This window comes from Marmota flaviventris, chromosome 10 (assembly GCF_047511675.1).
Source record: "Marmota flaviventris isolate mMarFla1 chromosome 10, mMarFla1.hap1, whole genome shotgun sequence".
In the NCBI taxonomy this organism is placed as follows: domain Eukaryota; kingdom Metazoa; phylum Chordata; class Mammalia; order Rodentia; family Sciuridae; genus Marmota; species Marmota flaviventris.
The window spans coordinates 106,770,231-106,793,643 of record NC_092507.1 but is presented as its reverse complement, the minus strand read 5'-3'; the positions used below and the strand labels follow the sequence as shown (position 1 = coordinate 106,793,643).

The following is a 23,413-nucleotide window of genomic DNA, read 5'->3' as shown; positions in this document are numbered from 1 at the left end:
GTGTTTACACAACCACAACACTTCCAGTGTTGACAACTCCATAGACTACAGTGGCAACAAGAAAGAAGGGGGCTCACCTTTGTACAAACCTAGAAAGATAGTCCAAATTGTAGTCCAGAAAATCTGAAAGATCTATCTGTAAAAGATAAACTAAGAAAACAAGAACACAAACCCCTCCTCCCCCCAAAATGTTCTACACACCTGTACCTTCCCCTGCCTCCCCCAAGCTCTGTGCCCACCTAAGGGCTGGTACAGAGACAATAGAAGGCAGCATCACAGCAGAAATAGTGCCGATAACATGCAGCCAGGCTCTCTCATCTTTTCTTGGATCATAAAAAAAGTTATTAATTTCTCCAAACCTCAGATTCTTCATCTGCAGGATAGGAGCAGCAACCCTGAATGCCTTGTCATACCATGGTAAATGGGATCCAAAATACTCACTGGTATGAAGTATATTCCCAAGTCTACAGAAATGATGGGGATGTGGCACTATGGCACATTCTAGTAAGAGATGACGGGATCCAAATATAACAGATACAGGTTAAGCCTGCATCAGCATGTGGCAGTTGTTCATGAGCTTAATTATTACTGGGATTCTGAGTTCTAGTACTTTCCAAGACTTCAAATTTAATTGGCATTTAAAGCAGGAAAAATACTGGAGCCTTGGGAGTTCACCATCTATTTTCCTGCTTCCTAAAGAGGAGCTGCTGGCCTGATTTAGGTTTGTTCTAAACATGAAGTAAGATAATATTTTTTAAAGTGCTTGGCTCAAAGGAAATACCTCATAAGTGGAAACCATCATAAGCGCATAAGTTGGCATAAGTTACAGAGGCCAGTCTGTTTCCCATATGTACCTGCGTCAACCTCCCCACCAAAGCCTCACTGCAAGGGTGTTGCAACAGGACATGAGCCATGGTGGGTCCCTCTGCGTGGCTATCCTTAGGGACAGAGACCATAAAGTTAGGTTACTCTTTATTTCAGTATTTCCTCCCAACTGTAAGCTTCCTGGAAATAAAAACTCCCCCCAGGGAGGAGTCCACAGTGCACAAGGTTGAAACAGCACGCACCTTAGTGTCAGAAGGTCTGGATTCCAGACCCGATCTTGCTACTCTAGAACCCTCTATAAATCATTTCACTTTCTTGGCGGATGATGGAGAGAGAATCCCCACCACTGCATGTGGTTGCTGAAAAGAGCAAATGAAATCATGCCAGTGAAAGCATTTTGTAACTTCACAAAGCATTCTACAAATAAAAAATGAATCATATTGCTAATGATGGGCATGAGCATCTTGGAACAAGGATGGGACTGGTTGGTGGCTGGATAATTCATGCAGGGCCTGGGCATAAAAGCACAATCCAACTTCCACCTATTTGGAATCACTGTTATGATCTGGATCTGAAATGGACCCCAAGGCCATGTGATGTTATTGGGGGGCGGTGAAACCTGTAAGAGGAGTGGTCTGGTGGAAGGCAGTTAGGTCACTGGAGCACATCCTTGCTGGGGACCGTGGGACACCAGCCCCTTCCTATCTGACTCTGCTTCCTGGCTGCCATGAAGTAAGCCGCTTTGCTCTGTCTGCCATGTGCTCCCTGCCATGTTCCACCTCACCTTGGGTCCAAAGGAATGGGACCAAGTGACCATGGAGTGAAACTGTGAGCCCAAATCTACCTTTCCTCCTAATAAGTTGATTATCTCAGGCATTTGGTCCCAGAATTCTAGAAATGGAGGGAATCTTAGTTCACCCAGAGATTCAAGAATTGAGAAAACTGGAGTCCACTGGACTTAATCTCCTAATCCATCCATACACCAAGCCTATTGATAATACCTTGAACGATCTCCAGCCTCGGACTGAAAAGAAAGTTCTCTCTCACGTGGAAATAAAGTAATCTTTCTTCTCCTGGCCTACCCACAACTTCCTCTGGGCCCAAGTCCCTCTTTCTTGTTAAAGTACATCAGATACTTGAAGGAAAGAACCGTGGCCATAAACCATCTCCTTTTTAAAAAAAAATATATATATTTTTAGTTGTCAATGAACCTTTATTTTATTTATATGCAATGTTGAGAATTGAACATAGTGCCTCGCACATGCTAGGCAAGTGCTCTACCACTGAGCCCCAGCCCCAGCCCCATAAACCATCTCCTTTTAACCTCTTTATTTTACATATAAAGGCACTGAGGCCTAGACCAGTGTGAGTAGACTCACACACAGACACGCCCACACCCACAGGGTTCCTGTGAACTACATCCTATTTGTTCACTTTTCCCTGGACTTTAATGTGGCTTCTGCAATCAAACTAGTGCACATTATTAAAGTCAGAAATTAGCCCTGAGCTTTGGAGTTCATCCAGGCTCAACTCCTCACTTCTTACAGAGCAGGGAGGAGAAGAGAGGACATAGCCAAGTGGCCCTGGAAAAAGCCCCTTTCAAGTTGTAACCACTTCTTAAACATTAACTGGATCCCCTTAACTCTATTAAAAATAGCTCTCTTCACGTGTGGAAAATGTGAAGACCCATCTTGCACGCTAAGGCTCCACATCAATGCCAGGCCATGATTCTGATTACCTAGGTAGGTGCTGATAGGAAAAGCACTGGACAGTTTTCTTATCACACAGTAAAATCTGGAAAGACTTCCTTTTAGAGTATGTAGTCATTACCCTGTGAGCCGACGAAGGATGCTGACACTCAGAGAAACCCTAATAACCAGCCTCTCCTGCTCCATCCCAAGCAATTATGAATTATGAGCACCTGCTAGGTCCCAAGTGCAGAGATACGGATGTGAGTCAGACCTTCAAAAAGGTTTCCACTCCAATCAGTGGTGACAACCACCCAAGCAGCAAGTACAATCAAGAGATTCAGAGGCAGTGGCAGGACGTGTGGAGGGGTTAGCTGACATCCATGAGGGAGGGAGAGTAGAGTTTCTCAGTTAAGTCTGAAAAGATGAATGATGATCCTACTGTGTGGAATACAGGCTATAAGGCAAATTCCAGGCAGAGGAAGCGGTGCAAGCAGATACAGGGTTAAACAGCTTGAATATCTACAAAAATGGGAGCAGTGGGGTCAGCATCCACTCAAAGGACAGCTTTGAGAAACCCATCCCATTGGAAGTGGCTCGTGAAATCTATATCCACCCCGAGCCTTAGAATGTGACCTTGTTTGGCAACAGAGTCCTTACAGATGTTGTTAAAGTAGGGTCACACTGGTGTGGTTAGAGGACCAGGGGACACAGAGGGATGGAGGAGGCAGAGACTGCAGTGAAGCAGCTGCAGGTCAGCAATGCAAGGGTTGTCAGCCGTCACCAGGAGCTGGGAAGAAGCCGGCCAGGATTCTTCCTGAGAACCCTCCCAGGGATCGTGGACTGGCCAACACCTAGGTCTCACATTTCTGAGAAACTGAGAGAGGAAACTGCTTTGAGGGACCCATTTGTGGTCATATATTACAGGAGCCCTAAGAAGCCAACACATGTATATTTAGGGGAAAAGGAATGGGAACAGGAGAGGGCAAGGCGGGGCTAAGTCACTGCCAACTGAGGCTCTGCACAAACGCAAAGGTGAAAAAGGATGAGGCACGAGACAGTGGGACGGAGTGTGAGCAGGTGACTATGTTTACCTAACTGCCACTTCTCCCCCAGAAAAGTCTATGAGAGCCGAGTCTACCTGTGTGTGTGTGTGGGGGGGGGGCTTCACTGCTCCCCAGACCTGAAGTAAAACGGACAGTCAGTTGGGACCCCTTGCAGCAATGTTCCTGCAAGTCCCAGAGAAGCAAATATAATTAGCCCCTGAATGCTGCTGTCTGTACTGACAACCAGACACATGAGTGTTTACGTCTCCCGACCCCTCTGCCTTTTAATTAAAATGTTCGTCTTGCAGTTGCATCTGGGAAGTTGGCATACCCCAGTCTCACACAGATAACAGGCAACGATCACCTTAGAACCTGAGGGGACCAACTGCAATTGGCTCATTTACTGACCTGGGAGAAAGGTTAAGTTTTCTGGGACTCTGTCAGGACACATCCAGCAGGACACACTGCTTAAGATCTTGAGACAGCAGGCACAATGACTATCCTGAGAAAGGGTGCACATTAATGGCTCTGTCCTGCAGTCAAGGCCTGCAGGAAGACCCCTACCCTGGTTACCTGGATTTATAAGTGCCCCGGCTTGTTGGCTTCCCAGGTTCTTTGAACTGATCACTGCAGGCTGGAAAGTGTGCAGGTCTCTGCTTTGAATATGAGGCTGTGGACAAGCCTTGCAGGGCATCCACTCCGAATGACGAGCAAGCGGAGTGGAAGCCTGAGAGATCTCATCCCAGAGCTTGAAGGGCACAGAATCAACAGGACTTAGTCATCATGGAATGGCCTCCAAGTGCAGGCTGGAGGACACCCACGGCACTTCTTGATGTTCTTTATTTTCCCCCATTTTAACTTTCTAATGATATGGTATAGCCTTGGGAAACACCCACTTGAATACTACTAAAATAACGCCCAAAGCACGTGCAGAGGCAACCACTCTCTCCACAGTAGGAGCAGTCTGTGACATCAAGACCTGCTTCTGTGGGTCTCAGGAGTGAAACAACACAAAGCTGTCACGATTCAACCATGGGCTCTGAGTGAGGGGACAGCCCTGTTGAGCAGACAGCCTCCTCCTGAACAGCTCTAGTTATATCTTCTCACAGAACAGAGATGACAGAGCCCTGTCCCACTTAGTACCTAGGAGACACATCCCCCTAGGTGGCAGGCTTGGCTGTGCCTTGGTCTGCTTGGCAGGCTGGTTTGCAGGCCTCAGCACAGACCCCACCACATTGTCACCTCCCTGCCTGGTCCAGTCTGGGCCACGCCTCCTGCCTGGGATGGGAACTCAACTTTCTCAGTGTCTTAAATTACAGAGCTGAATTACACCAAGATAAACAGCAGAGATCCAAGGATCAAAGACAAGCGTCTGCGGAGGGTGCTCTAACAAGTCCATCTAGATATAGACTAACAGCACCTCCCAGATCCTTACTTCCTTACCTCACCTTCCTCTACGTTAGCACCTCTGGCCCCTGGAAGACTGCAGGGACACAGGGGAAAGGCCCGGAGTCGGAGGGCCACCAGCCTGTCCAACTGGATCTCAGCTCACAGACACAGGGTCAGGCCAGAACCAGAGCAGAGCTGGGTGGTGGCTTCGCAGGACAGGGAAAGGCGGCCCCAGGCCATCAGCCTTCCTGAGTGTCAGCACCCCACCATGCACATATCTCATCACACCCACAGATCTGCAGATCAGTGTGTAGAGTATGGGCCAGGCCTTTGGAGAGAGTCCTTGAGGGGAAAGAGCAGCCCTGGTTCAGGGACATGACCTTCTGCCCCCAGGAGGGCCATCTACACCAGCTTCCCCTCCAAGGGCAGCGTGCTCCATGGAGGTGAGTCCTCTGGGCCTCAGTGTGCCGCAGGGAGCAGACGCCAGGAGTGTGACAAACCATCCAGCTGTGGCCACTGCTGCCAGGAGGCAGCTGTATAAACACAGGGCTTCAGTGTCCGGCATCTTACACACTCATTAAAGCCACTTTCAAACAGGCACCACAGCACAGACCACAAACGGCAGCTCCGTTCCCGCCTTTCAAACCCTCCTCCCCCCAGCCAAAGAGTCTGAGCAGAAACCTTCACACGGCATCTTTAAGTTTGCATTCATTTTTTATCCTTCTGCTTTTATTTATTTATTTTTTTTTTTAGGGAGTGGAGGCAATGATTGCTGACTGCTGAATTTATCCTTATTGAAAAGTAGTTACAAAAGTAAAAAAAAAAAAAAAAAAAACCCCACATTTCTAAAAGTAACATTGTATATGAAACCACGTTCACAGTAACATGAGCCAGAACCTCTGATGGTCATTTTAAAACACTCCCTGCTGTCACAGCCAATGGCTCTGGGGCCTCTGAGATCCCTCCCTGACTGTTGGTGCCAGTCCCAACACAGGAGGGAGGGGCCTGGCCCAGTGTGGCGGTCAGGTCTGATCAACCCTGTGATCGCCCGCTTGGATACTACTCCACATAGAATCATAAACATAAGATTTCACGGGGAGCTGGAATGTCCTGGAATTACAGCAGTAACTTTAACTTCCCTGGGAGACCTGCCCTTCTTCGTTTTTAACTAGAAAACCAAAGTGCAAGCCTGAGAAGCAAGGCCCCCCACTCAAGCTGGGAGGATGTGGATACGAGCCGGAGAAAGAACAAGAGGCGCTGTATCATCAGGGCTGAGCTGCACTGATTTTGGGGGCTCTAGGGTCAAAAACCACTGGTGTTCAAATATTCCTGTTTTAGCCTGAGCTGTCCTAACAAAATATACAAGATGGGGTGGTTTACACAACAGAAATTTATTTTCTCACAGTTTTGAGGGCTAGAAGGCCAACATCAAGGTCAAGCCATTTGGCTCCTGGTGAGAACTCCCTTCCTGGCTTTCAGATGGCCACCTTCTTTCTATGACCTCACGTGGCCCTTTCTTTTGTGTGTGTGTTTGGGGGCAGCGGTGGTATATGGAAATAGAGCAAGCTCTCTGGTGTCTCTTTGATACAAGGGCACTAATCTATCAAATCAGGTTCTCATTCTATGACCTCATTTAATCTCATATACTCCCTTAGAGGACCCCATCTCCAAATACAGCTACATTGTAGGTTAGAGCTCATATAAATTTGGGGGTAGGGGACATATCTAGTCCTTTATACAGAGTAATAAAACAATCATGCATAATCAGAAACTTCCACAGTTTGAAAGCACTCCAAGAATCAGTCTAAAGCGCAGAAGGTTCCAGGACTAGTTACTAGAGCTTTGATAAAGAGGTTCATGTTCAAGGGGCCGATTTATGAGATACTCCTGGTCTCAATGAATGGAGCATTTATTGGGGCTGGGAATGTAGCTCGGTGGTAGAATGCTTGCTTAGCATGTGCAAGGCTCTGGGTTCTATCCCCAGCAACTCCCCTAAAAACCAACAACAACAAACAGTTAACATCTCCTGCTAAATTAGTTACAATGAAACTTAGCAATACGAAAACCCTAAAGAGTAGGTCACCGTGAATAGGGGTTCCCCAGAGTACAGCACATTGTGTCTACTTCTGTGGGTTCTCTGCCTCTTCTTGCTGATCACTATTGGTAATCCCTTTTCATTGGTGTCTATGAAAGCAGATTCTACTCCCTCCATGTTACTTCTGGCATTTCTAAGGCATAGAGTCCAATAATTGAGTCTGTTAGAATTATGTGCAAACAAAGAATAAATAGTCGGGGAATGGCAGCTCAAGGTGGTGGGTGTCTGCTACACTGAAGCAGGCTTCCTAGATTTAGTCCCCACCTGTGTAGTTATCAATCCTAAAATCTGGGGTAGGCTGGGGCTTTCTCTAACCAAGAGAATGTAATAGCAGTAAAACACAGCCAAGTCTAGGCCTCAGACTTAAGGGGCCTGGAAGCTTCTGAGTTATGCTAGCGGGAACCCTGAGCTGCCCTTTAAGAAGTGTGAATATCCTAATGTAGAAACAACAAAGACAGGCTATATGGAGAGGAAAGCCCCTCAGAATACAGGATAGGAAAAGAAGCCCGGCCCAGCTGACTCAACTACACAGGGACCACCAGCAGAAGAGCCTCCTGGCTGAGCCCAATCCACATTGCAGAACACGAGAAATAATAAAACGGTGGTTGGTTTAAACTATTACATTGTGAAGTAGTTGTTACATAGTAAAGGGTAAGATGTCTTCCTGAGACATGTGAAGCAGAGACTGCAAAAAGGTCTGGCCAGGGCTGGGGCTGTCACTCAGTGGCACAATGCTTGCCTGGCCCATGGAAGGCACTGGGTTCAATGCTTAGCACCACCTAAAATTAAAAACAAATAAAATAAAGGCATGCTGTCCACCTACAACTATTTAAAAAAAAAAAAAATGCCCTGACTATCCTCTTCATTCTGTCCACTCCAGCCCTGAAGCTAAAAGTTGAATGAAAAAAGAAAATGTGTACAATAGCTAGTACCCAGCTTGGGACACGGTAACACTCCAACAGTGCTACCAGATGCTCACCAACAGTGCTACCAGAGCTTGCTCACATGCTGTGGCGTGAAGATGAGCCTCCATTCAGAGGCAGAATGGTGAGCGCTTAAGATCATTCTGCAGCCAGATCACCAAGGGCTCAAAATCTGGCTCCTCCATTACGAACTTGCTTAACTCTCCATGCCTCAGTTTCCTCATTAAAAATGAGGATAACAGTGCCTTCCCCTCGGGATTGTTGTGAAGATCGAGTTGCATGTTATGAGTGGAGAAGCGTCCTGGCAGATCAGAACCATGTGATCAGTCACTGTTGAGGTTTTCTTTGTCTCTGTTTCTTCACCTCGTGTTCAAGCAATGACACCAGTGTCGGCATTCCAATGTTCACAGTACTTTCCTTGAAAGATTTCAAAACTTAGAAATTCTTAATTAGAATAATCACACATCATTTTCAGTCTCTTTTCTCTATTCATCTGGGTTTCTCTTCAAATACAGTCAGATCGAAATTCACTTGTCCCTCTTGAAATGGCAGAAAAGTTAGCAAACCATGGGAGAATGGTGCAAGACCTGTGGGATGTGTGTGGAGAATTGCGAACCAACGACGCCAAGAGCTTAGAGTGCTCTAGAAAGTTTGGGGGGTGTGATGCACAGCAAGGTGCTGGCTCCTTGTGACCTTGAGCAGGTCTCTTAACCTGGAGATCAGCTTCTCAACTGCAATAGGGAGACACTATACCCAACTTGCTCTGACTCCTGAGGTGGGGTAAATTAAGACCAAAGGTATGAAAAGCTCCTGTAACTTCTAAGGCACCGGGGGAAGGTTAGGAAGTCTCTTGATCTATTTGCAGCATTATCTATCCTATAACAATAACCTTTTGCATTTAAAAAAAAAAAGTTTTCAAATAAGCCCCAAATTCTATTCTTGCCAACAAGCTGGGCCACAGCAAGTGCTTTTTATGAGAACTAACAAGAAGCCTATTTTCCTTAAAAAAAAAAAAAAAAAAAAAACAACTAAAGAGTAGGCATTCTTTTGACAACTTTCAAAAATAGCTCGGTGCATTCAATGAAACCATCTTTGAAAACAGGAAAAAAGCACTCCCCATCACTCTGCACCTAAGCCCAGTAGGTCGCTGGTGCAGCGAAGGCTTTGCATAAAGGGAAAATGGAACGGCCTGTCATTCTGGTCAGGTCTGATGAAGACCTGCTATTCTGATGTCTGAGGCTGGCTTTTGTGCGTTCCCATGTGCCTTTCCTCCTGTCTCTATACTTTACAAAAAGGCTTAGAAGTTATATTTCCAGCCCAGTGACTCTTTCAGCCACTGCTGGGTTTGGATCGGATTTAGCCCAAGGATCGGCGGGTGACCAGGCCCACACAGTGCCAGGAGAAATGCCAACTCTGCTCCAGCCCTTGCAGACTGCCTGTCACAGGTCATCCAGCCCCGCTGAGGGCTCTAATTGGGAGGAAAGACATCTCTCCTTCCCCAGCCAATTTTTCCACCTCATAATTCAGGGTCTCCACAGGAAGGACAAAGGGGGCTGGACACAGGGCAGGAAGAGGAAGAGGGGCCGAAAAGAAGATACCGAGAACCATTCAAACGTTCTCCCCACCTCAGCTGCTGGACATTAGCCAACGCCTAAGTCTCCCTGGGGAGCTGGGGTGATTGGCTTTGCTTTAGAAAGTAAAGACAGGCAGTAGTTGGTCACAGTGAGAGCAGACTGAGGTTTGCAGCAAGCCTGCGGGCCCTGCAGCAAAGCCCTGCTGTGGCTTCTCCTCCTCGTTCTGACCAGTACAGCTGTGTGGTGAGATGCCAGGACTGCCACCGGTTATGGCATTTGGGGGGGGCTGTTTGATTTGTTCCCCTCGATTCTACTCAGATGTGGAGTGCAGATCAGATTGACCAGACTTACAGGGAGTGAGAGCTGATGGAGGGGAAGTCAGACAAAGTACCCTAGGTGTGAGAAAGGTATCACTCTTCCTATCACAGATAAGATTGGCACCAAGGAGGAATGAAGGCCAAAAACCCGAACCCTGGTAGGTCCCACTCCTGGCCAGTGCGCTGGCTGCTCACATTTCACACGCAGTTCCAAATACTACCTCTCTCCACTTGCCCACAGCTGGATGTCTCTCCATTTGCCTTAACTTCTCTAAATCCTGTCCTGGGACATACTGTTCCCTGCTGGTCTTGGTCACTGCCACTGTCTGAGATCTCCTATCCATTGTCCCCGTCACCTGTCTATAGGCCTATTTCATCAACTATCTGCCACAGAGCAGTATCACTGGTCTCTCTCCAAATGACTGCAAACCCCAAGAGTCCTGATACAAAGCAGGCAGTCACCCAGGTGTCTCTGGAGTTCCAAGTTCTGGGCTCTGCACACAGAAGTACTTAACACAAATCTTCGGGTCATTTTCCAAAATGGAAAGAAAACTGAGATTAATATATAGCAGTGACTTATTTGCCTTCAGAGCCACACAGTCATCTTCAAAACCCTCAAAACACCATATGTGGTGTGCAGAGCATGTGAATCAGACACCAATTCCCTCTGAGGATCAATTAGGGTGGCAAGTAACCTTGAACGCTAAGTCACCCAGTCCTCCGTGTGGTAGGAGCAGAACCAAAGGAATGAAAGAGGTGACTGCCAACTCAATGGCTTAAGTGTGACCTGACTCCAAACGGGGGCTGAGCCACCCGCCTGGGCTCTAGCCAAAACAAAGCCAATTGTTCTGTTTCTCACCAAGATGCCCTTGCCGACCTTGGCCACTTGGCCAGCTTCACTACTGCAGATCACACACATCAGCACATTCTGTCCAGGAGTCAGAAGGGCCTGGGGAGTGAGAAGCTTGAAGTCAGACATCCCAGGGACCATCTGAGCATGTGCCATGCTCCATGCTGAGCACTGAAGACCCCAGGAGAGTAAGAACCAGGTCCTGTCCTCAGGGAGTTCATTGTGGAGGGAAAATAAGCTCCTAACACCAAGGGAGAGATGCCACAATGGGACGTTAACTCAGCCGTGACATCTGAGTGAATTCTAAACAAGACTAGTCATATTATTTTGTACAAATTACTTAAATTTCCTAAACCTCAGTTTATCTGCAACCATGGGATTGACACTACCTGTATCACAGGTTCTGTGAAGACTAAATATGTAATTCATATGAAGTGCTTACCTTTATTTATCCATAAAATAAATGACGATTCTCACTCTTGTAGCTAACCCAAAATAATGGGATTTTTATGCAGAGGCTTAAACTATGACACCCCAGTTGATTTCTAACTTTTTCTCATGAACATATTTTCAAAACACTCAACCCGTACACATCTGGGAGTCTTTAACCTGTATTTGATTCTTTATTGGAGGATCAGTAGTGTGACCGTATAATTTACTGCCCAAACCAGGATATCTCTGAGAGTAAAAAAAAAAAAAAAAGGAGGGAGGAATGAATAATAATTCCACTGGAATACCACAGTAAACCAGATGAACCATTTGGGGCAAAATGGAATTAATAGTCACTTTATGCACTGCCCAGAAGACAATTTCATGGTCAAGGCAGGCAGTCATCACTAGGTACACCCTTTCTGCACCACTTTAGAAAGCTGTCCACAAGTTTTGAGAATAGTCCTGACAAAACCTGATAGGGTTTAGATGTGAGACCTCCCCAAAGAAGTTCATGTGTGAGACAATGAAAGAACATTCAGAGGGGAAATGAGTGGGTTATGAGAACCTTAAACCAATCAGTGAATTAATCCCCTAATAGAAATTAACTGAATGGTAACTGGAGGCAAGTGGTGTATGGCTGGATGAAATGGCTGATTGGGGGGAATGGAGTCTCCCTCTGCTTCCAGATCATCGTGTAGCTGCTTCCCTCCACCACCCTCTTCCGCCATGATGTCTGCCTCACCTTGAGTCTCAAGGGATGGAGCCAGCTGTGTATGGACTGAAACCTCTGAAACCGTAAGCCTCGCACCTCCCCAATAAACTTACTCCTTTAAAAATTATTCCGGTTGGATCTTTTAGTTGCAGCAGTGAAAAAGTCAACTAAAACAAAACCTGACTTGGCTGGCCCCATCCAAAAGTCCAGCTAACCGATGCACAGAGACACCCCCACTACCTATACACAGGTTCATGCACACAGCTCCTCCCCCAAACCAGAAAGGAATCCAGCCCTGGTCCTGGCACGTGCATCTGTCATACTGACGACCAGCTGTCTTCCAGGGATACCAGTTGGCCTTTCTGCCTCCTGAACGCTCCCTGCCCTTACCTCAGGTGTCCCAAGCTGTAGAACCGGGACTCTCCATCAGTGGAGCGGACCACCTGCAGCGTGAACATGGGCTGCAGCTGCCGGAGCTCCAAGAGGACGATGGCCAGGTAATGGATGAAGAGGAGGGCATCCACAAGGGAGACCGCGTATTGCACAATGCCCTGGTAGTTTCGGTCCCGAGAGTCCAAAATACGGACTCCATAAAAAAGCCAATAGGAAACCACAAAAAGGAAGATGAGGACCAATAACAGGGCTCGGAACACAAACACCCGTGGCACGTCGGCTTTCTGCTTGCGGAAGAAAAGGGCCCAGGTTCCGATGAGCAGAATGAGGAGTTTGAATGACACGGAGATAAAGAGTCCCTCGCAGATTGTGCCACAAGGTTCCAGCTCATCCCTCCACAGGATCGGGGGTAACAGGATGAAGGCAATGGGGGTGAGGAAAACTAGGAGTCCCAGAAACGAGGCGATGGTGAGGCCCAGGTAACGTTTACAATCCAGCCCCACACTGTCCTCCATGTCCTTGCTGATCCTGGCAATGTCCTCTTGGGATATGCTGTGCTCCGAGGTGCCCGTGATGGCTGTGGTGGTCTCTCCCCAGTTGTCATCCTGATGGGAGAGGCGACAATGAGGATGATGAGCCCAAAGAAGCAGGTCATTTGTAAAAGCCACCAGAAGACACAGTGTATGTGGAGAATGCACCCCATTTACCCAACTCTACATGCTGGGCTTTCTAGAAAATGGGAACTGAATAAACATGCAATAGAAGAATTTTAAACCTTAACAATTTTCACTGAAATCTTCAACATGTATCATGTATTTATCTTTTTTTAAAAAATTTTTATACCATTTATTTATTTATTTATTTGATACCAGGGATTGAACCCAGGGGCACTTAAGCCACATTCCCCAGCCCTTTTAATTTTGTATTTTGAGAGAGGGTCTTGCTAAATCGTTTAGGGCCTCTCTAAGTTGGGGAGGAGGGCTTTGAATCTGTAATCCTCAGCCTTAGCTTCCCTAGCTCTGCTGGCTTGTATTTACCTTTCCAAACAGAGAAAAACATAATTAAATCTTTGTATTGTTTGGGTGATTCATTAGCATAACTCTGATTACCATCCCTGGCCGTTGACAAGTCTCAAGAAGCTCTGGGCCTGGGGCTATTTGCCCTGCAATAAAGACCCAGCTGTTGGATTAACCTTGTGAGAGATCACTTACAGAAGAAGCTCCCTGTGTTTTCCTCCTAATGCATGCAGACCTCTAAAAGCTTACAAAGTCCAAATTCTGGAAGTGGGGAACATTACCACACACTCCAATAGCTCTGTGGAGCAATAGCTCTGTGGCACAGAAAGGGAACTTACATCACTATAGAAATCCAAGCTCACCTGTGGCTGGTACATGCATTTAAAAAAAAAAAAAGCTCTGTATGATGTCGTAAGACCCTCTCAGGAAGTAGCAATATAAATATAAAGCACTTGCTGACAGCAGTTTTCACTGACCAAACTAAGCAAATTCAAGAATCTATTTATGCCAGGACAGCTCAGAAATTCTTTCCAAAACACATGTTCTGGGCAAACTAAACACCTAGAGCATACAAATAACCAGCATTATTGTCCTGTAGTTTTACTCTCTTGCTTTCTCTCTCTCTCTTTTTTAAACTTCTAGGTAGTTGCTAGCTGGAGCAATTAGTCTATTCATTTAACAAGATCCTGTTGTTAGGGTCTCAAACACGCCTGCTATTTCCCTAGCAGCTGTGACTTCATTCCAAAGCACAATAAAGCAAGAAGGGACCAAAAAGCTATGAAGTCCAAAGAAGTTTTGCCTCAGAGATTTGTGCATATGATTTAACTCTCTCTCTCTCTCTCTCACACATACACACACACACACACACACACTGAGTCACAGCAGCAAGATGGGTAAAATGAGGACATCAACTTAAAGAAATCTACTCAGGTATACAGATCTCTCATAATCAAATAACTCCAAATCTAGTAATGATTAAAAAACAAAACAAAATGACCCATGACTTATGAAATGGACAGGCCAGGTTTAGAGGTGACAGTGGTGGTAAAGGTCCTAACTGATGAACAAAAGACCTTCATCTTGGAAAATGAGAAGTATATAAAGGCCAAGAAGTATATAAAGGCCATTCCTACGAATAACCAGAAGCACCCAGGACTCTTGGACATCACTGGTGGACGTGTTAAGTTGATAAAACACTTTTGGAGAACTGGCCTGGCAGTTTCACAGAAATCTGAATACACCCTTAACTAGGTGACCCAGCAAGTCTATGCCTAAGCTTTACCCCCAATTAATTAGAACATATGTCCCCAGAAGATTTGTACAAGAATGTTCTTAAATGCTTTGTTTGTGAACAGCCAAAGTGGTGCAACTCCAATGTCCACCCACCAGGAGAACAGATAAAAAAGAATTGCAGTAAATTCATACAATAGAATACTACTCTGCAAAAAATGAAAAAGAATGAACTGTTGAAACATATCAAACCATGGATAAATGTCAAAATCATGCTGAGTGAGGAAAAAAATCATATGATTCCAATTACATTAAATTCTAAAACAGACAAAACTCATCCAACAGAGATAGAAATCAAAACAGTGGTTGCCTTGGAGAGGTGGAGATGGGGATAGGGATTGACCAGGAAAGGCCTGGGAGAATCTGTGGTGAAGAGTGTGGGTTGTAGAGGTGAATTCATCTATGAAGACTCACTGAAATGTTTAAGATCTGCTTTATTTCTCTGTGTATAAATTTAGGTCAATTTTTTTAAAAAAAGAAAAAATACATCAGCCAGGGAGAAAGATACAAATTCAAAGACAAACAAATTTTGCTTAATAACAGGTGAGTTCACAGTCTATAGGAAACAATTTACTTTGTAACCCTCTTCATAAAGACAAACACTGGCTTCCAGATTTGTATCAGGGCTAGGAAAAAGTTGCAAATCAATGCTGAAGTAATTATTAGTACCTTGTGATCATTTTCTTGCCAACCACATTGCTCTGATGTAGCTGTTCATTTTTTTTTTTTTTTTTTTTTTGCCAAAGAGTTACTAAATCTCTTGTCCAGTTTAAGAATTTGTGCACATCTGTGCCTAAAACAAAATGTACATGTACAAATGTTTCTCCAAAGCCTGAGGTTTTTAGAACAAAAAGGAATGAACTCCTCTAATCCAATCCTCCAGATTTTCAATGAGGCCAGCAGAGGCCCACTCCACTTGATTGCCCAAGGTAATACAGCTATTGAGGTATACAACCTCTGAATGCTTTCCCCACCGCATCACCCTGCAGTAAACATCAACAGCTTCCCAGTGAGTACACGGTGTAGAGAAGCTACAAACAAAGAAATGTCTTCATGGCATTTAGCATCCACTTCCAGGAGAAAGCTGAGTCCTAAAGCACTTAATGAAGGTCCAGTCCTAGGACTGGCCCCATTGGTCCATCTGTTCATCTGTCCATTCATCCATCCATCCATCCACCCAACCACCCATCCTCTCAGAGCCAAGGCAAGCAGTGCAACAGTTCTAAAGGCATTTGCTCATCACTGAACAAACCCCACATTCAACCCACGCCTGCATTTTGGGATCCCAGAGCACCATGTGTGCTCTGAGGAACTGCCAGTTCTGTCCGTGGATGTGACTATAAGCGCCTATCTCTGTGCACCTACAGTTGTATTCAGATACAGGCTTATCTTCAGCCCTCTATCTTTACAGCTGTGTGTGCACACTTGGCTTTGTTTGTGTGAGGCAAGGCTGGACACGCATGTGTTTCAGGAGGTGCAGCGGTTGTGCAAGCATGCTTCTGAGTCTAGCTCAGATGTTGATTTAAGTCAACAGGCTGCCAGGCAGGGGCCCAGAGAAGAACCCAAGTGATATCTTCAATAAAGAAATAAACTGACCATATTTCAAAATTGGGTGATTTCCTAATCACCCTAATGCCTGGCTTTTCTTTTCTTTTCTTTCTTTCTTTTTTAATATTTAGTTTTTAGAAGTAGTTGAACACAATACTTTTTATTTTATTTATTTTTTTATGTGGTGCTGAGGATCGAACCCAGGGCCTCGCACCTGGTGGGTGAGCGCTCTACCGCTGAGCCATAACCCCAGCCCCCTGACTTTTCTTAAACACTGCAACACCCATCAGCACTTAGTCCTTGCATTTCCAAGCAGCAGGAAGTCTCTGGAGCTGAGAGAGCTGCTGTCCCTTAGAAGAGGAAACAACTTCTCCAGTTCGTCATAGATCCTTCTCTCCATCCCAAGGTCTTCATGCTGAGGGATCACAGAGGCCATTACCACCCAAAGCTTGCTTGATATATACCTGTCCCTTCTCTTTGATCCAGGTGGTACCTCATTCATCCTGTTTCCCTACCAGGCCTGAGTGTCCAGCCCCTGGTTTATTTCACATGTCCAGGAGTACATCTGAGCTGTCCTAACTTCTTTCCTCATCTTCCCAACACTACTTAGCCTTGTTGGAGACGGAGATTCCTGCCCTAATACTGTTCCATTTTGGAAGGAGTCTCCGGAGACTCCAGCCTGGAACTTTTCCCTTCCCTGCCCCGTCGTCAGCAGTCCTGGCTTCTGTCCAACACCATTCAACGCAGGCCAACCAGTCACACTTCAGGAGAATCCCCAAGCTATCCAATGGCGGGACAGGCTGTCCTTAGACCAACAAGAAACCACAGGACATAGATAAACTAATTAACATGCTAGAAAAATAAAGGTTAAAAACCCAAGAGAACCTATTGCAACAGGACTTAGGAAAACATTTACAGAAAAGAGACGTGGTCAAGGGGCAGCAGTATACTTACAGACCACCTGTGAGCCTTACCTGAACTTCCTCGGTCCGAGTAGAATCGTTTGCCAACAGGGGCTCTCCGGTGGGAGCCTGAATGGTGACAGATTTTTCTGACCCTCTGCCATCTTTATTTCGGGGTGATTTGTGTCTCTCTCTAGTTCTCTCCCTGGGGGACAAAAAATGATAACAGCGAGCACATTTCATGTCACAGTAATTAACTCTCTGGTTCATCAAAATGCATTATATGTTTCATTTTGAATTTAGGAAAGTCGTATACACACACAGCACCAATACCCACCCATCCCCACCCCCTGCAAAGAGTAAAGTGTCCTTTATTCCCTACTTAGTATTTTCTTTCTGCCATTCCAAGACCTGACACAAAGACTGTCACTCCTCCTCTATCAACAGTGGTCTTAATTTTCCAGAGCCTCAAATTTTTCAATTCCTGAAATGGAGGCACATTTTATGGTAATAATTACTCACTTGACTTGGTTATAATTTGCCCAAGTTAATTTTCTAGGATTTTATTGGGCCATCACTGTAGAATATCTAAGCTTTGTTCTACCCCCCAAAAAATCTGGGACACATTGTCACCCTATACTTTTGGACAAGAGAAGAAAGGAAACTCTAAACCAGGACAGAGAATCATTTTCTCCTAATTCTTACGAATTCCAAACTAAAAGTCATTCCCATAGGTTCTAGGTGAACTCAAAGACACCCGCAGAAACAAACAAAGCTAGGACAAATGACACCCAGGAGTGTGTGTGTGTGTGTGTGTGTGTGTGTGTTCAGGCCTCCTAAGGAGAGCAGACTGCGGCATACTTTCAACCCAGATGAACTTTTCTGGGTGGTCTCCCATGCTGACTGAAAGGGCACCCCACTGTGGGGGTTAATATTGAAGTTACAAATCAATCAATCACTGTGGCCAAGCCCAGAGGTCACAATCTGGTCAATAACCACCTATGGAAAGTAGCACTCTAGCCTCCAGCTGCCAATGGTGAATCCAGGAGCGACCCAGCAATAGAGCCAGCCCCTCAGTGGTCAATAGTCAATAAGTTCCCTTAGCCTCTTGTCCCCGTAGGCCACTTGACATCAGTCCTCCTTCCTATGACCACTTGCCCTCATTCCCAAGACAGGGAAAGCATTGCACATAAAGGTTGTGCAAAGAGTCCAATCTTGATCTGTCCCTACCAGATGTGCGACCTTGCACAACCTCTAAAACCTCCATCTCCTCATGTAGGAAATGGGGAACAATAAAAATAGATAATGTACATATGCCCAGTACATAGTAGCCACTGTGGCCTACTGTTATAATAATATCACTACTATTATTAAAGACCAAGAATGGTTTCTTGACTTTGTGAAGCAGAGTTTGTTACCTTGGAGAAAGAGATGTAAACAGAACCATCAACACATCATCAAACTCCCTTCCTTTCCACACAGATCTTCTACTAACCCACCATTTAGCAAAACAACAACAACAAAAACCCAAAAAGCAAAAACTGCCATGTGCAGGTTTCATGTCAAACTTGTACCTTATCATAAGCATTGGATAATTCTTTCTAAGAACCAAGAGGCACCCATGGCTGCAGAGGATCTTTCAATAAAAACAGTTCTATCCCTAGAATAGAACTAGGAATAGACAGATTCTGGTTAACTCTTTATTTCAACCAGGCAACTAGGAAAAAAGTCATATAAGTGGCGAATTTGTTCACCCAAAGATATTACAACACAACGTCAATCATCTTTGTCCCCATTCCAATTTCAAAGCACTTCACTATGTGCTTGATAGTTTCACTCAATCCTAGCTATAATCCTCTGAGGCCAGTATTACTGTTCCCATTTTACAGATGAGAAAGCTGAGGTCCATGGAATTTAAGTGACTTCCCAAAGGTGTAGGAAGTGGCAGAGTAGTATCCAAATCCAGGTCTGTTGCCACTATCTCTATTCAAACCCACGATGCTACAGTGTTTTGAAAAACAATTTGGAAGATTTTACAGCATAAAATTCCCGATGCTCACCCTCATACCCTCACATATGTCAAAGCTACAAGAGCTATGAATTACGCCTTAAAGATACTACTAGGAGTCCTGATTGCACTGTGACCTTAGATAGCACAAAGTTGTGTGCCCCACACTCTCTGTTGTCTAATAGGATCATTTAAAAAGGTACTCCGTGTGAGAAGCAATAAACAACGTGGGAGAGATTCGCCCATGCATGGCCAGTTTTCAGAATGAGTCGTCAGACAAGGGCCAGAACTGTCTCTTTGGTAGGTCGTACCTGCAGCCAGACATATTCCCTTCTTACTCTTACTGCTGCCACATTTATCATTGCCGCGGCCGTCAGCCAAGTCACATGCTTCCCTAACCCATCTCTCTATTCACAAGTCCCATGGGTCAAATCCTGTGACAGCACAAATTCCACTGGAAATCAAAATCTTTCACTGAGTGCCAATTCCTGGATCCTGCACACTAGCAGGGCAGAGAGCAGGTGGGGGAACCGCCCAGGGCTGGAAACAGACTCTCTGCTCTCTCCCAACCCCCAACCCACCCAGCCTGGCTCCTACAGAAACCAAGAGGACCCAGACAGGGAACGACTGTCTAACAACTACCCTGGTAACATCTGAGGAAAACCAGATAAGAACCCTTAATCTGATAACTTGAGGGGAGTTTTCCATCCTCCAGAGCCAGAAACCAGTGCCTCTCAAACACCAGTGTACAGAGAATCCACTTGGGGTGCAGATATAGGTAGACTGGCAGGCTCCACCATCAAGGGATTTATCTGGAAGGGATATGATAGGAATCCATATTTTCCACCAGCTTCTCAGGTGTGCAGGATGTAGGCAGTCTAAGAAATTTCCCCCAAGATTCTCCAACCCAACTGGCCCTGGGCAGGGGGCTACTGGAGTGACAGAGTATGCCTTGCACACAGCAGGGGCTACATAATGGGAGCCACGAGCCTATGCTCAGCTGCACCATGACACAACGCACAGTGCTTCCTTATTAAAATAGTGCAAAGTAGGTGAAGGACAGTGTGCAACCAGGAATGAAGGCTGCCCAGAGCCGAGAACTTTCCACGCAGGATGTTATGGTTTGGACATGAAGTGCTTCCTACAAAGCTCCTGTGTTAAGGCAAGAAGAGCCAGAGGTGAAATGATTGGGTTGCGAGAGCCGTAACCCAATCAGTCCATCCTAGTTTGAATGGACTAATGGTTTAATGTTGCAGGTGGGGCATGGCTGGAGGAGGTGTGTCACTAGGGGCATGCCCTGGAGGGGTGCACCTTCTCTGTGGCCCCTTCCTGGCTTCTCTCTCTCTTTCTCTCTCTGCTTCCCAGCCACCCTGCCCTAAGCAGCTTCCCTCACCATATCCTTCTGCCATGATATTCTGCCTCACCTTGGGCCTAGAGCAGTGGAGTTGGCCCACCATGGACTAAATCTCTGAAACCAGGAGCCAAAATAATCTCTGCCCCTTTAAGTTGTTCTTGTTAGGTATTCTGGTCACAGTGACACAAAGCTGATAACACATAGGTCGATTGAGGGGAACACAGAGCAGGTCCTATCAGTGCACCTACATTGTGCCAGGGGGTCGGCTCTTTGTATTGGTCTTGTTATGAAGGAAGCACACAACCCACCATACAGCTTTCACAGAAATCACTACTCCTGCATGACTGTTCCAGGTACTAAGTCAGGGTAGGATTTAAGAGCGACTTCCAACAAAAATATTGCCATCCATCCAGTGCTTTCCAGTCTGCAGAACTGCAAGTGGCCACCTCCTGGCAGCAGGGGCCCAAATGCTCTCGATGCTGTCACTCCAAGGAATCTCTAAGGCTTCCAAGTTTCCTCTGGGAAAGTATTCCCCATTCATGGAGACAATGGGTCCACGTGTCTATGAGCATGGCAATAGGAGATCAGAGGAGTAAACAGTTTACCAAACCAATGAATGAGGTGTTACAAATAAATACATACTTATGACAGACTTTTCCAACTTGGCCTAATTGGTTGGATCACCTATGTGCCTTTGATGAGCAGCTGTATCATCTAAGGGAATCTTCATATCTCTATCTCTAAATCTATCCCCACACACCCTCTGCCCATATAAGCAAAGATAAGTATATTTGTGTGTGTATGTGTGTGTACACGTGCATTAGATGGTGGGAAGAACAAGCAGCAGTGTGTAGGAGGCACCTACAAATGTCTGCACCTTTGTGTGTATATAAATGCATCTATTGAGGCCAATTCTGGAGCTGAGCTCTTGGGGGCTGCTGTAACCAACCCCCTCAGTATGTAGCCAGAATCCTCTAATTCCCATACTGTTTCCACTTACTCTTGGAATTTCCTGGGAAGATTATTTACTCTTGTTTCTGTTGTTTGTGTATTTCTATTTGGGGAAAGCCAGCCCCACCGGTTACTCCTCCCTTTCCTTCTCCACCACCACCCACTACCTGTCCTCTCTCTACTGACTGCTGGGTCTGGCTGGCTGCTTCCTCTGGGCCCTGCCTGGGGTAGGAGGGCTGAGCACTGGGCAAACTGGAACTGAAGTGGCCTCAGAACAAAAGTACCATTTTCTCCATTGTCCAGGCAGCCCTTTTTGGACGATGCACCTTAATACATCAGTCACACCAGCTGCCCTTCACTTCCCTTGCAAAAGTGGCATTTCCTTTCTGAAGGATCATGAGCCTGAAATCTGTAGGGTGCCTCTACAAACCTTGTAACTTCAGGCAACAATGCCTTGGTTTCATCATCTGTAACATGGGCTACCACCTCCCACCCTCCTAGGACGGCTGTGACCATGGGAGGAGCCAGCAGGGACTCCCAAAGTGGCTGTTCATATTATTGGCAGCTGCTGTGTTTAAATTAGGAAACTTACGCTCTGAACCCCCGGGTTAGGTAAGGTGGGCTGAAGTTAACTGGACAATCTCTGGAGACCACAGGCATCACCAAACCAGGCCAACAGCCTCTTTGCTACAAGAGTCACCTGTCAGCTCTCCAAGATGATCATGATGTCATCAAGCATACCATGTTTGGCGCACTTTATTATTCCTGAGTTGAAATCGTACTAAAATTACCAAATCGACAAGGCCCTCCCCTTTCTTGCTCTTCCATTCAAACACCTGACAGGGCACGGAGGAGAGTAACCTGCCCAGGGAATCTCCTGGGACAAAATAGATGTCCTTGGCTGTGTCTCAGGCCTGCTCTCATGCCTGTGGAAGGTACAATTACTGCTTAACATTCTTTATGCCCTAGCAAAGCACTCCATAGCACACATTATCTGTAGATCACAACTCCCCTCCAGTTTCTGTACCCGGCTTTGCCTACAGTCAGACAATTCACCCCCAAGGATAATGGTGTTTTGTAAAGAACCATGAAATGCACCTCCAAACCCCTTGTGCTCACATTGCTCCACTTAGAGGTCCTCTCGGAGCAGCATTCAGTACAATTCCTTGAGTAATTGATCAGAAGCCTCGGCTTGTATTAACATTTGCCAAGTACTTTCCACATAGGTCCAAGAAGGCACTGAGAGTTCTGTGTGTTGTTTTAATACAAAGTTATAGTTCCTGGAAGTTCCCACAACTGAACTGGGCTATCAATTTCTGGGGTCTCCAAGAGGCAGAGAGCAGCAAAGGGTCCCAAAGCGTGGAAGTCAGAATACAAGTGTAGACAAAAGGGGCCAGAGCTGGTTCCAATCCTGTGAGCTGTCACCCGTATTCATCCCCAAGTTTCAAAAGCACCCCAAATTCCTACTTCCATCACTGTGGCGTGAAAGAGGAGAGCCCGGAATGTTGACGAGGGAGTGGCTTTTCCCACTTAGGTCCAGAGTTGATATTTCAAAACAGCCGCTTCTGGTGTGTCATAACTAATCTGGTAAGTTCACCCACTGGTGGAAATTTGTGATTGGATTTTTATCACCTGAGGTTTCTAGCTCTCTCAGGACCTGGGCTCTGGCATGTGACTGCAGGCTCCCTCGCCCCACCCCTGCAGCAGCCACACTTGAGCACTTCTGCTTTCTTTTCTGATTGGAAAGGCCAACCTGGGCTCCAGTGCAAAGGGTCAAATATGTATGACTATAAGAGCCATGTATAAAAACTCAGAAATTAATGAAAGTTTAAAAAGAAAGTTAGCCACCCATAATCCTATACTCAGAGACAGGCTTGATTAATACTGATCTTATTATGTGTAGATAGAACTATATAAGACACAATGTTTTGAATCCCATTTTTTTAATAACATGGTCTTGTGACATTTTTCTCATATCATCAAATAATCTTTGAAAACCTTTCCTTTGTACTTTCTTATTCATTTTTTTAATCACAAAAGACATACTTATAAAAAAAATTGAACAACTACAAAAAGACAGTATAATTGAAGGTCCCATCA

At 45.7% G+C, this 23,413-nt stretch overlaps 1 protein-coding gene across 1 annotated transcript in view; it reads right to left on the bottom strand.

Moving 5' to 3' along the window:
* Vangl1 (VANGL planar cell polarity protein 1) overlaps nucleotides 1-23,413 on the bottom strand; it is a 52,819-nt gene that overhangs the window by 19,172 nt on the left and 10,234 nt on the right. Inside the window, exons 3-4 of the mRNA XM_027940217.2 lie at nucleotides 17,073-17,205; nucleotides 12,242-12,849 (exon numbers count right to left, since the gene is read on the bottom strand). Coding sequence (XP_027796018.1) covers nucleotides 12,242-12,849; nucleotides 17,073-17,205 — 741 coding nt within the window. The remainder of the gene's footprint in view (nucleotides 1-12,241; nucleotides 12,850-17,072; nucleotides 17,206-23,413) is intronic.